The following is a 14,635-nucleotide window of genomic DNA, read 5'->3' as shown; positions in this document are numbered from 1 at the left end:
AAATAGCTCTATTAGCTAAAGTTTAATCACCAAACTTTGATTTATTATGTTTTTGGAAATCAAATGTAAGGATATGGACTGCTAACGTGAACCATGAATGAGGGAGACATGAAATTTATGATCCATTAAGAGCAGGGCGCCAGCAGCGGCAGCTGAACACGAGCTTGGCTCTGGCTGACAGAACATTTTAGATGTTGGTGGCTAAGGCATAGACGGGCTGTTTTGTTATCCTGGGACTCTAACATACTTGTGAAATGTAGTTCATGCACACAGTATGATTAGCCTGGAAGTTGGTTATGTTACCACACGTGGGATGTATATAATGCCATAGCAAATGTCAATCACATATTGTTTCTATTCGGTTACGTATGTAGACTCAACAACACTCACTGAAAGAATAACACCCAGATACTTAGCAAAACTCAACCGGATTAAGTACTTGTTCAATTTTATTTTACGTGTTGCCTGAGCATAATAAATATTCCAACAGCAGAGCTTAACTTATTCACAGACACTGACACTTTTAATATTTTCTCGAATAAATCTGGCAATACAATATTAGAGCTGGCATAGAATAAAATTTGAATGGGAACTGTGCATGTTTATTTTTTAAGGCTTCATAACTTTTTTTTTTTTTTTTTGGTTTTTCGAGACAGGGTTTCTCTGTAGAGCTCCAGCTGTCCTGGAACTCATTCTGTAGGCCAGGCTGGCCTTGAACTCAGAAATCCGCCTGCCTCTGCCTCCCAAGTGCTGGGATTAAAGGCGTGCGCCACCACTGCCCACCCAGCTTCATAATTTTTAAAGGTTTTATGATATAATTTCCTAAAGATGTAGGAACAGAACCAGTGTGTTGCCAGGACCACAGGGTATAATTTTGGAAACGTTAAGAAACGTGTTTGATCATTCTTGGGGGTGTTCATCAAGGACAAGTCCCACCTTCAAAAAAGCATGCATACAAAACTTAGGAAAAATGACTGTAACATGTCCGCTACATTTAAGCTAATGTGCAACCCACAGCTTGCATGAGAATACAAATGAAAACTAGCTTAGAAATATGGTGTGTTCTATATCTTTAGAAAAAAACAGTCTACATATCAAACACAAGCTACCTATAAATTTCTTTCAAATGTTTGTTTTGCAAGAAAAATAAATTTTAGAAAATACAGTTAATCCTCAGAAAAGTGACATATTCTTTTTTTGTGGTTCATCATCACTAAACACAAATCTTGAGCGGTTGAAAGACAAAGCGTGTCTAACTTCTTGGTGACACTTTGGGTTGGATATTCCGATAATGATTGCTGTTTATGAATTCACAAATGTAAAGAATCTCTAAAACACTGAGGTATGCTTTGCTGTTTTTCCCCAAAAAGAAAATAGTCAATTCAAATGGGAAAGGTTTCATTTCAAAAACCATCAAAAAACAATGACACGTTGCAGCTTTTAACACATATTGGCTATGTCTTAGTCCAAGACATACAAGTTCTATTAACTTAAATAATATTTATTTACCAAAATAGTGAAGGAAGACAGGCTTCACTAAAACAACCACCAATGGAATAGCACAGCGTGAGAAGGAACTGGCTTCCTGGTATCTTGCAGCAAGCTCCAAAGGGACTAGTAGAGTCCCAGAGTCTGTATTGTTAAGTGTTGGCCACTATTAAAAAGGATTGTGACCCAGATTTGAGAGTAGGTTAGAGGTTCCTTTGTGGTTTATTTTCTTTGGCTAAATACACTTCAGTGAAAAAGAGACTGTATGTAGACATAAAAGCATTCATCTGAAATTGACCTAGACCCCGGCCTTTAAAAGGCATCTGTTAAATCAAGCTGTTCAAACCATGAGGAGATCTGTGCCTTGGGTTATGCAAAAGACTGACAATGGAAACATGGTGAGGAGACAGGCTTCTGGGCTCAGAGTGTCACATCTGGAAACAGGCAAGTACATGCCAGAGAAGCCACAGCATGGTCCCACAGCTCTGCTCTCCCCAGAAGGGGCCTGCTCCTCTCAGACAGGTTTGTTCCATGCTCTGAACAGCTACTGGCAATGTGCCTCTAAAGGGAGACTGAGCTGTTGCAAATGATTGAAAGAAACTATATCAGTGAAGAAGCACAAGAAGATATTCTTACTCCCTTCCAACAACGACCTTTGGGGACACTGGTATACGTGCTTCTCTGGCTCAAAGAGAAATTTCTCTAGAAATTAACCTTTTTCATCTGTCGTACCACCCACTCAGAAGATCCCTGAAATGCTAAGATTTATTTTTAATTGCCATAAAACAATCTGCTACGTCTGTCATACATCAACAGAAATATAGGGTAGATTTCCATAACTCTGGATATCAATTCTACCTTCTGGAAAAGACAGGACAGAACACAAGACTAAGCTGGTCTTTACAATGCTATCTTGTTTGTATCTTGGGTGGCCCTATGGAGTTCAGGAAGAGGGAGGTCATAGAAGCCAATTATAGAGCCCCCTAGTCTGCTTCTTTTGAAAGTGTGCCACTGCACAAACGCTGATGTGATGACAAGGGGCAGAAGAAGAGATACTTGACATTGTATCATCAGGGATCAAGTGTTTTGATATGCTTCCAAATGTATTCTCTTCCTTCTTCTCTCCCTTCCAAAACCACCGAGGAATCCATAAATACCAGACACTGAGCACTGAGCTAGGCACCAGGAAATAAGAGGGGACTTGTGGTCTTCAAAGAGCTCGCTGATAGAAATGTGAGGCTTCCCTTCCTTCCTACCTCAAATCTTGTTAGAATGCATCAGAACAAGCGGGGACTATAGCCACAGGCCATGCTGTGACGTTTGTCTTAAGCTGAATGGATCAATGAAAAGGGTTGAGCTATTCTTGGAGCTGAACATGAATTTGAAGGGTTAGGTTTGGAAATGAGAAGTCTGGCGAAGAGGAGGATCTGAGCCAGGTAACAACAGAAAAGGAGAGAAAGGGGAGAGAATCTCGAGGAAGAGCCAGGAAGATGCTACCAGTTGCCTGATATAGAGAAAGAGCTGATCCTAACTCAGAATCCTAGCGAGTGCTAGGGATATGGGGTGGCGATAATGGTGGCAAAGGTATTCACAGATCTGCTTATGCAGATGCTAAGTCTACCTGAGCCATGCTGGGGTTACCAGCACTGCTACAGCAGGCTACTGAGTCCAAAGATATACAAGAGGCAGGTGGATACACAAATGTCAAGTTTGATCCCAAGCTGTTTGTCTGAGATATACATTGAAAGCAACCAAAGTCAAAAGGACTGCCATTCAAGACAACAGACAAGACTGCCAGTAGTGGGAGGAGGAACAGGAAAACACAAATGAGATTGGAGAAAACTCACTCAAGGAAACATGGGCTAGAAAGGAAATCTTTGTAAGAAACAGAGAAGGAATGGACAGGGAGACCCAAGATGAAAGGCATATAGTCAAGGGATAGAAAGGAGATCGGTGAAGACACTGTGGTAAAACAGGCCTGCTCTCATAAGTTAGATGTGGAATCAATGGTCAGGACACTTCGTACGAGGTATCCAGAAGCCATTCATGGGATAAAGTATTTGAGAATCTCTACATGTCATATACCATTGTAGGTGTAAAAAGAAAGCCTGTGGCTCTGCAGAATCCCTGTGTTCCAACTGAAGCACGATCTATGGACTAGTGCCGGTCCATGCATTACCATCAGTTGTGTGGTGGGCGCAGCAGAACGAGAGTGTAAGCCCTAGCAGCTCTGCCAGCAAGTGCACATGGCCGGGATACTCAAGCACACGGCCAGTTCCCCACACATTCCCTTTCAGTTTAGTTTATGGCAGAATTGATAATGTCAAATGGTAACTAATAACCACCAAACCCAAAAGCTGCGTGTTCACCCTCAGAGACAATCCATGGAACACGGCTTTAATAGTGACATACGAGAAATGGGAACCACAGAGAAAACGCTGTTGGGAAGCTTGGATGAGTAAGGAAAGAGAAACGGCAGCTGCCAGCCAGAGGTACCTTCTCATCCTGTGAGGACATAGCCATATAAGGAAAGGAGGAGGGATTTCTAAAAAGTAGGATGTTAATATTTCCCTTCAGTTTAGTAGGTTACTTATACACTCATTCAGGGAAAAAAATAACCCACCATGATTACATTTACAGAGATATAATTTATGCCCTAAGAGATACAGAAATACTACAAATCCCACATATAGGTTAAATAGGTTTCCTGTGTAGGCTGCGCCCAATCAATTTCAGTCAGAAGAGCTGTATCATACACTAATTCTATGCCACCATACACATTCCCTGCCCATTCTAGGTGTTATCAGGAGCTAGGCATGAGGGTGTTGGGCAGACAGGGTCCTGCGTTTATCTGTCATTTTGGAAATTGGATATTTTGTTAGAAGGAGAACTTATATTAAGGAAAATAGAAGTTTCCAATTTATTACCCAATACAGCATGCAGGTTAATGAACAGGACACACAGCCTAGTGGAAGCCAACAGTTTCCCATTTAGTGTTTTTAGATATTAAAATTAGATAGCACCATCAAATAATACATATACACTCAGGCAATTTATAATTTTATAGGTAAAGTTAGGGGGTGGGAAATCACTGCTTAAAAATCCTTCACAATCCACTTATCCTAGAGTCAGACTGTTGAGTCCCAAAGTTCCTATAAAGGTGATTGCATTAATTTTCTATTACTATACATAATAACCAGAACCAACTCATAGCAAGTAGCAATCCCTGAGGTTTGCCTGCACACGTGCTGTGCGGGTACCACCCCCTCACCACCTCGAAGGTGAACTCCAGGTTTTAGGGAACTCCTTAGAAGCAACTGGTTTCACAAAAGTATTCTGCCCAAGGAGAATGCAGAACAATCAGAGAGCTACACGCAGAACAGAAACCTTGTTCCTACCTCCTGTAGCAACTTATCCAGTTTGTGCTGCAATTCAAGAAAGTATCTGGACGTGATGAGACCCTGGTGGGATTTATCCAGACAGTCCCGAGCCAGCTCAATGATCTGGTGATGAGTGAAGCTGAGCACGCCATCTGCCAAGGGGAGAACATGGTCTGGAGAGTAGCTGGTGATGATTTCCTTTAGACGCTCTTCCATCTGAGCCGTAGCCTGTTGGGAGGAGACACACACACATGCAGGTGTAACACAAGGAGTCATGCGTGAGCCACACTGCGGGCACTCTTTCAGTTTCAAATCATGAGTTGCTAAATAGAACTCTGAGAATTGCATTTGAAAGAAACTTCATTTGCTGGAAGAATAGGTCACTGGTAGAGAGCACTTGGCTAGTGTGAGTGAGGCTCCGTACTCAGTTTCCACCACCACTACCGCCACTAACACACACACACACACACACACACACAAAAGAAACTTCACTTCTGCATGATATGATCGTGGTGCAAACATGTAATTACGTGTTAGTGTGAACCCACTGACTGAAGTACACTGAGAATGAGTGTAGATGTTGGCTGTTGGTGTTAATGTTGAATCAGTGAACCTCCTGGATCCCTGACATGTGCACCTGTCTGGGGAGGACGGTGCCACTACAGGAGAATGTGCATGTCGGGCGGAGCAATAGAGAAAATTCCTGTGCCTTCCACAAGCAAGCTAACAGTGCGATAGATAGATAGATAGATAGACAGACAGACAGACAGACAGACAGACAGATAGATAGATAGATAGATAGATAGATAGATAGTTAAATAGATAGGGAGCTGGAGAAGTAAGAGGCACCAACTTACCATATGTAATATATATAAACATTTGCAGTATTAAAAAGGTATATTCTTGGCCTTCAATTCCCCTTATCTGATGTTTCCTTTGGTCCATGTTAACTTCTTGAAAGAACTCTAAGCATATTTGTGGAGGGCTATGCTGTAGTATTAGATCATAGGCTCCTACAAATTGGTTATCAAAACATATGACGTATTTCTTTAGTTGTTATTCAAACCTTGCATTATGCCAGAGTCCCCCAGTGCAAGCCAAGGGTTTGTTTTCAGGACGAGGTTTCAGTGTGCCAGGAGTAAACAGATTAGCAACTTTATCCCATACTGCAAACGCTATACCCTTAGTGGATGGCCAAGGGGATGTCCCTCACAAAACAGATCTACAGTTTCCTTTCCAACCTTCATTTTCTTCTTTGTGATGGCCTACTGGCTCATCAATATTCCGGGCTTATAAGAGCTACATGGGCAGGGAGATTCCCTCTCCCCGCTCTCCTCTCAGCATTGAACCTCATTAACCAGGCATGGTCAATATCTGCTTCCCTGGTGGGCAAGCGACATGTGATAAATAGGTAAACTGGAGCTAATCAATCCCATCAATGTTAGGTTCATTACAAATAATAAGTACTCTGCTCCTGGTTTATGAACCCTGAGAACTCCCTTTGTCCTCCTGCTTCCAGCAACAAAGGCAGCAGGTGGTGGTCCCAATTCTGTGGAGAGGTAGCCTTTGGCCTGTCCTGCAGAGCCGTGTGTGGGAGAAGGCATGGGACTGAGGTGAGTGTCAGGGGGGCGAGGGGGATAGCCTCAGAGAGCTGCTACTGATAACCAAGGCGCCTGGCAACAAGCCTTCACACACTGTACTCTGGCTTAGGTCTAATTCCTTTTACCAGTTGAGCTGCGGAACATGACAATGTATCTCTGCTTCTACAAGAAGGGGTTTAGAAAGGGAGATGGGAAGTGAAACATTGATTTAAAAATGAAGCCAGTTTTGAGGCCACAGCAAGCTCTGGCTTCTGAGAGGAAAACCATGTGCTCTTGACATTGCACAGCAGATGAGGAACTGAGTCCAAAGAGTGGAAAGGATGCAGTGTCTTTGAGGGCAGGGCCTCCTCCTGGACCTGCCAGGGCCCCTGCTGCAGGGTCCATCCCAGCCACACTCATCAGACAAAGCAGGTGTTTGCATCATGTTTGTTTAGTGGTTTTCTCTCTCTAGGAAGGCTACAGTGCTGCTCAATGAAAAGCATTACTGGGTTGGGTCCTCACGTCTTATAACACCACCACCTCCCAGAGGCTAAGCCTATGTTGCCCACTCACTGAGATGCCAGGCACCTTAAATTCCATCCATTACCTTTGGGAACCTTTCTTTGTAGACATGGTTCATCATAATTATTTCATGGTCACAGCAGGCGGGGGAACGTCCAGGGCTGCAAGCAAAGCAAATTACCCTTTTAAACCTGCCACAGCGTAAAAGGAAAATAAGCCTTTTTATTTATAAACAGTCGGTTGCATCGGAAGTACTATGCAACCCGCATATGAGAAGTAGTGTCTCAGATGATAAATTACAGAATCACTCATTAGCACACACATAAACACACATACCCCAAGCCACACAAACACAGTGGGCAGGATGCAAAGCACAAGCCCATGGAGTGCAAAGGCACAGAATAATTCCAGTCACAGTGCCCAGGTAGGAGATGCCCTTGCAGTGAGATCATGCCATGCATGTGGCATGAACTTATGTAGCTGTGGCAACCAATCAATGAACTGCAGTATCAAACAAAATGGGGTGGCCAATAGCAGCACCATCCAAGACGTATTTACCAGTGCAATTTCACACCTCTATCATACACCTGCGCTCTGCCACGCACCACCAGGGAGGGCGGAGAGTCTGCCATGGCACAGGTGTTCTGGTGAAATCCATTTACTACTCTAACAAATATTTATTTGGGATGCTGAGGTAGGCATTACATACGATAAGAAAACAGAGGCATACAACTTGTTGTGTATGGTTGCCACTCTGTATTTTTTTGTGGCAAGACAGTTGTACAGTTTCAGGGGGGCAGGCACCTGTATTCTTGGATAAATATAGCTTAGGCTAGATACCCTGGATACTTCTTAAGAAAAATTAAAAGCAATAAATATATCTTCAATAAATCATAATGACTCTAGATAAAGTGGCAAAGTTGTTTGTTTTTATTCTAGATTTCAAAATAAATTCCCATATCCTACAATTATCTGGTGTGGGTTCCTTTGGTACTAGTTTATGATACTCTATGAACAGGAAACATACAGAGGGAAACCCCTTCTTAGTAAACTTCCATGTTGAACTAAATACCTAGCAAGCTCAGGTTTAAAGACTAAAGCTTTAACAGATGGACATACACGAATTCTGTCCCACTGGGCTCTCATGGTGACGAGGAGACACATGCCCTGATTCCCTCTACTAAGAACACCTCTTGCCCAGCTGCTGGGTATGCCATCAGCAGAAGCCTAGAGTTGGCCGTCTGTCCTGAACGATAGCCTCAGCTGCAGGAAGGAACTTCCTATGGTGACTGGATCTTCCCAGGCTACTGCTGAAAAAAGTCCAGAGACTGACGAGCTGGAGCAAGGGTATAAATAGAGGGTCTACATGTATCCCAGCCTGTGGTGGGCTGAGGGTAACGGGCCCATACTGTACTGTGACTTCTCCTCCTCACTGGACCTACTTCCCCCTTTCTTTCCCTTCATGAGCATCCCCAGAGCTCTTTCATAAATATCCTGGATAAGGCCCCTGGTTGGGGATGCTTCCATCTGGAGACATTACTGTGAGGTCTACAGTTCAAAGCCAGGCAAGAAGCCAGCCCTACTCAGCACCCAGAGGACTGCATTCGCCAACCACAAAACTTAGAAGCCACGAATCCTAGAATCCTGCTCATCATTGTGGAGGAAGTAAGACTTAGGTGGGAAGATGGAAGAAGAAGACTACCATGGGTTTTATAATATTGAATCTGGGGAAACTATCTTTCCATTTATTCTCATCCCCTTTTAACAATCTTCTCTGTCTTTGTATGATACTATGAAGTGCTCTTGCACCAGCATTAGGTGACCTTGAACTTTTCCATGGCTAGACTTTTTTTTTTTTATAGATAGTCTTTATGGCTTTTGTAGCAATTAGTGCATTGTAAAAACTTAAAATACCTCTTTATGGTAATTAACGATGTCATTTATAGGTGGAATACCACACTTCTATTTGTGACAATCCACAAATCAGTGGGCACATACATACAAATTACAGATATAGTTAGAAACAATTTCAGTAAATGCCAGTGTAGGTCAGGTCTACACACCTGAGACTCCGGGACCGCGGACGCATGGGCGTGTTTCTGCACCTGTTCTCAGTGGCGATGCTTTCTGTTGTGCAGAAGTGTTTGGACAAGAAGTGTAATTCATCTGGTGTTGGCTGGTATGGTAACTGGTGCAACTTCTCCTGGGAGGAACAGGATGACTGAAAGAAAGCAGAGTAAAAGTTAGGAGACAACTTCCAGAAAACAATTCTGGAAATGAATCAGAGTGTCGACCTTGGGCAATGCTGCTATCTTATATGCTGGTTCCATGACAGCAACTAAAACCTACAAGTAGGAAATGACTTCTCTCTGAGAGTTCATCATGCCTTCCAGATGTCCCCCCATTTGACTGCAGCTTCCCAAAGACAAAGTCCTTTCTGGGTTAAAAACCAAACCCATGAGATTGACAGTTAAAACCCAAGGAAGAAGACTCCTGCTGCTGTTCCCAGTAAAAAAACTCTGTCTTATAAGTAAAAAACATGATTATATGCTGTGAGATCATTTAAAAAAAGGTAATATAACCTTTCTCAAAGAAAGCACGCTGCTCTTTGATGCAAACGCCACCCATGTGTGCTAGGGGCACAAAGGAAGGACAGAGAAGTATGGACCTTTCCTTTCTATATTTGGGGGTTGGTGGGTACGGAGCAAGAATGTACTGTCCCGTCTCCACTGAACAGTTTCAGTGGAGGTCCTGGGGCTTTGTTCCTTGCTCTAAATTTACTTCTTAAAAATCATCACTCAACATCTGGACCATGATGGAGAAAGTGAACAGCTAATAACAGGTGACTTTTAAACAACTTGACTTTGGGAACTGGGCAACAAAGGAACTGTTGGCTTCAAGGTTTAGGGAGTGATAAACTCAGCAAATCAATGCTAATAAAAGAGAGGGAGAATTTTTGACTGCACGGAGATGGGGCTAGGATAAGTACGTGTTTGAAAGATACTACTCATTTGAAAATGGCAGCTCAGGTAGAGTTTTGCATTAAAAAGCAAAACAAATAAACAAACAACAACAAAAACCCAGTCCTTACGAGAGAATGCCCTTCATAAACAGTAAAGTATTACAGTTCAGTAATACTGGGAATTAATGACCAGAGCTGAAACTATCCCTACACCTTGAAATTATAAAACGCCTTGCTAAGTACACAGTAAGATAGACAGGGATTTTTATAATGTAATGAGATTATTTTATAAACCATAAAAATGAGAACACAAGAAGGAATTATGAGATAAAGCAAAGCTTTATTCAGGGTAAATAGGCACTCTTAAAAACACTTCCACTATGAAAAAAGGAAATAAAACACATGAACTAAATCAATTCAGAAAGTCTGGAAAAGAATCATAAAAATCAGGCAGGAGAGAAGCATCGGGGTAGTAACAGCAAAGATAAGGAAATTAACAGATAGGAAAACAGGTGAGATTTACAAGGAGGGCTGAGGGCGTGGCTCAGTGGGAGACGCTTGCTTCACGTGCACCAGGGCCCGGGTCCGATCCCTACCACAGGGAAAGCGAAACCTAAAACACGCATACATGTACACGAGCACATGCATGCATGTGTACACACACACACACACACACACACACACACACACACACACCTCTCAACCTTACCTGTACCTTCACTGGTAAATCTCTACCCACATTTCTGTCTGCAAACCCACGTATGCACTTTGTTCACAGCAATCATTTTGAGTAGCAAAGTTTCAACTGATCTGAGAGGGAATTATGTAAATAGTCAATCTACTTAGTGTGAATGTTGATTCAGGTTGCTGGGGAAATATTAATATCCTGGATTATGATTTGCTGGTTCTGTGACTGATGGGCTATCATGTACAGGGCATACTGTCTTTCTAAAATTGAAAGTTAATTTACAAATGCAGCAGGCCCGGGTTCCAAATGCATCATGACCCTTTAAGGATGCTACTTGCTTGGGACTAATACCACAAAGCTCAGAGGAGGGCTCCTGTGGCATATTTAATGTTTTGCTTATAAGACATAATAAACTCTAGTTTCCAAAATGACTGTGGCCATGTAGCAAACTGTTGACCTCAACTGAACCTAAAGTAATTTTTGTGATTACAGCATATGCATTACTGGAGAATAGTGTCAGAAATTTACCTATATTTAAGATTTGGGAATGTTACGGACTGAGTGCTGCTGAGTGGTGGAAGGAGTGCTGTCGTCTTGACACCAGAGAAACAAGGAGGCTTGAAGAATCTATAGGGAGATGCCTCCTCAGCTTAGGGAGAAAATAAGCAAGGTGTGAATGGAAATGAGCGGATCGCAAAGGACCCTAGGATAAGCAGTGGGCACCTGGAAACGAATGGAAAAGCAGCCAGCGGCCAACTGAAAACACGCCCTCAAAGCACAGCATGTTGGACAGCAGGGAAGTTTAAGTTCAGTTTCATTGGAAATGAGCATCAAGTTCCAGAATACTAATGGGATCATCAGGACCAAGTGCCTGCCATCCATCCCCACAGCATCACGTCTCCATGTGTATTTCAGACAGTCTTTTGCTATGTTGCCTGGGCTAGCTTCCTAGTGACCCTCCTGCCTCAGCCTCCAAAGCAGCTGGAGTATAAATGTGCAGCGCCACACCTGGTTCTCATGTGCTTATAGAAAAGATACCTCTGCTGAGCAAAGCCTCCTTTTAGAAGACTTTCAAGACTGAATATGGGTGTTCTCCAATATACTGACTCTCATGACTTCCTTTTTCTCCAAGTGTGGGGCTGGTGATGACCATAACTTAACTAGTTTGCATATGACTTTTGACTACATCATAAATCAGATCCACTCTCAAAGAGTGAAGATTTACGTCAAAAGCTGCTGCTGCTTCCCCAAGCAATTAGACACCAAATCCATCTTCTACATCACAGCACCACTCAGATAAAGAGCTTGTCTCTCAAGACGACTAATTTAAAAAGGACAGTCCTCATATGTATGCATAAATTCCTGCTTGCTATTATTAAAGGTAATATGATTTAACAGACATATGTCATATTTATGGGTATTTATAGTCTTTTTCCACTCTTTCCCACAGCGGAAAATAATTTATCTGGTGAGAAATATTTGGGAGAATATCTCCCTACTGCAATTCCATATTGCTTATTTCAAAATTAAAGATTATGATGTGCATAGTATCTTCTTGTAGAAGTTCCACAAATTAATTTTCACTACAAAACTCTTACACTTAAATAACTGACAATACTAAATGTTCTGGGAGAACAAACTAACTGTGTATGACAAAGTCTTTCCAATTTTGGAACATAACATTTTTAACACTTGGCATTATTGAAGTGTCTGTAAAATGGCCCAAAGATATGAAAACATTTACATTTCAACATGAACAGGTCTGAAGTTCAGCTGACAACATAATTATCTGTGAACTTTTAAATTGTGTTTTGAAAACACTTCTAGTTTTTTCCTGTATATAACCTACATTCTTTTCCCTTTTTTTAAAGTAAATTTTTGATTGGCTAAAGGACTACTAATTAATGAGGTTCTAAGAGCAATTCAGATTAGGAATAGGAAAGCAGACACTCTGAGTTGCCGCTGACATAACTGTGCCTGATATTTGAAGGACAGAAACCTCAACTGGAGCTATGTAGCTTTCCCTTGTCCATTGTATAAAAGAGTGAAGAAAGAAAGCCAGCCAACCCTTGCAACAGTGGTCACAGTCCAGACCCTAAAAGTTCTTGCTTTTGGCAAAACCAGAAATTATGGAAACTAAAATTTCATTTTGAGGGAAGAAATGAGAATTTCAGATGTATACCTGCCTACCACCTCAATCAATACATAAATGTTTAAGAGAAAGGCTATTAGAAACTGCCATTTGTGTGTGCATATGTGTGAGTGTGTGTATGTATGTGTTTGTGTTAGTGTGTGTGTGTGTGTGTATGTATGTATGTGTATGTATGTGTGTATGTGTCTAAAATGGTCTCAGGTTTCTTGTTTTAGACATATGAACTTTATAGAGACATTAGCCTTCAGGTAAATCACTCACAAAGCTAAAAGAAATGCCACTCACATGGCCTTAAAATGAACCACAGCATTAGGGACTAGACCATTTGCAGTATTCATATGGATAAAAGAAAGGGATAAACAGTCTCTCAAATAATTTTCTGTGCTTTAGGTTTCAGACCTAAAAAAATTGGGAGTAAGAACAGCAGCAGTGCCACAGAATGTGTCACCAGCATGCAACGAGGCCACCTACTTCAAGGAGATAGACTAGTGTTTATTTTATGATATTACAAAAACATAATTTAAAAAATTATTTAGACCCAATGGGGTACGTTTAGATTCAACGTTCTCACCCTTTATACACCCACTTTAATAAAATGATGTGTGATTATTCGAAAGAGAAGGTGCATCTTGTACTCTCCTGCTTTTCATGAAGAGGAGAGATTTGTCACCTGAACTGTCATTAACGCTGAACAAGGGCGCTGCAGCCAAAACCCATGGATTTGAGCTTTTAGTCTGGGGAGGAGTGTGGGTAAGGAAATCACAGAGCCAAGAATCAGTACTGTTTGTTTACTTGTGGCTTGGCTTTAATTAAAGGGACCTCAGGGTCTAGGGAGAGGCAGCACTTAAAAACATTTTCAATTATTCTGTGTGGGATCCGCTTCGTCACACATTTTGAAAATGTATGGTCCTACATTTTCACATCTGAAATCACCAGTGATGGCAGCTGCCATAATAGTCAAGTAAAATCTCAGTGGTACTCAGTAACCATTTTATCTACTGCTAACACCCATGAGGTTAGGGGTATGTGGTGAGGGGTGGGGGTGGGGGTGGGGAGGTAGGGGAAGAGATCCAAATGGACAGAAAACTCTCACAGCACAACAAATCAGAAAAGAGACAGGAAACTAGAGGACCTTTCCGCACACACTACCCTAAGAAGATGTAAGGCAAGCCCAACAGATGCTAGCAATTTGGTTTTAGAGGTGCCCCAGAAAACCCACATTTCAATCACGCTTCTGGAAACACAAGCGTAAGGAGGAGGGGCGCTAGTTAGTTCATCTAACAAGTTTTAGTTTCTTAGAAGTTTGAATATTAATCAGTGGCTGCACACTTAGCACAATGCTGTGTGGTGGACAGTCCTAAACAATAAACTGTGAATTTTGACAAAATGAGGAGGGAACTGAATCAGAAAAGGCTCTATGGTCACAGGTCCATAGTTTGGGGTGCTGGATACGGGAGATCCAGACCACCTCACTAAGCATTTATTGAATACTGTGTGACTGTCTGGGCCTTTCTAAACCACCACCTGGTTGTCAGAGCCCTGTGGTTACAGAAACTCCTCTAACTCAAACCAGGTATGCTTGTATCTAATCTACTGAATGGTATCCAGTAACTGGTAGGCCTGGGGTTGAAATGTTATCATTTGGGGCAAGAATCTCCTATCTCTCTGTACCTTTCCACAGATTTACTAAGTTCCATTGTTGTTGTTGTTTGTTTTTTTAAGTTGTCAGGGTAGAGACAACTTTATGGCTTTGTGTGTGGGAGGCATCCTTTGAAGGAAAGAGAAAACAAAACTAGCGTCTATCTCAGCCACACACAAGAGAAGATCGAGTCCATCAAAGTTCAATGGTGTCTTCACGCATGC

General features: G+C 42.0%; 1 protein-coding gene across 1 annotated transcript in view; it reads right to left on the bottom strand.

The window, feature by feature from the left end:
- The window catches only part of LOC114634821 (microtubule-associated serine/threonine-protein kinase 4), a 166,609-nt gene that overhangs the window by 55,959 nt on the left and 96,015 nt on the right, over positions 1–14,635 (bottom strand). The window contains exons 5-7 of the mRNA XM_028783425.1: positions 9,034–9,191; positions 7,056–7,131; positions 4,887–5,096 (exon numbers count right to left, since the gene is read on the bottom strand). Coding sequence (XP_028639258.1) covers positions 4,887–5,096; positions 7,056–7,131; positions 9,034–9,191 — 444 coding nt within the window. The remainder of the gene's footprint in view (positions 1–4,886; positions 5,097–7,055; positions 7,132–9,033; positions 9,192–14,635) is intronic.

This window comes from Grammomys surdaster, unplaced genomic scaffold (genome assembly GCF_004785775.1).
Source record: "Grammomys surdaster isolate TR1022 unplaced genomic scaffold, NIH_TR_1.0 99, whole genome shotgun sequence".
Lineage (NCBI taxonomy): Eukaryota > Metazoa > Chordata > Mammalia > Rodentia > Muridae > Grammomys > Grammomys surdaster.
This window is presented reverse-complemented; position numbering and strand designations above follow the sequence as displayed.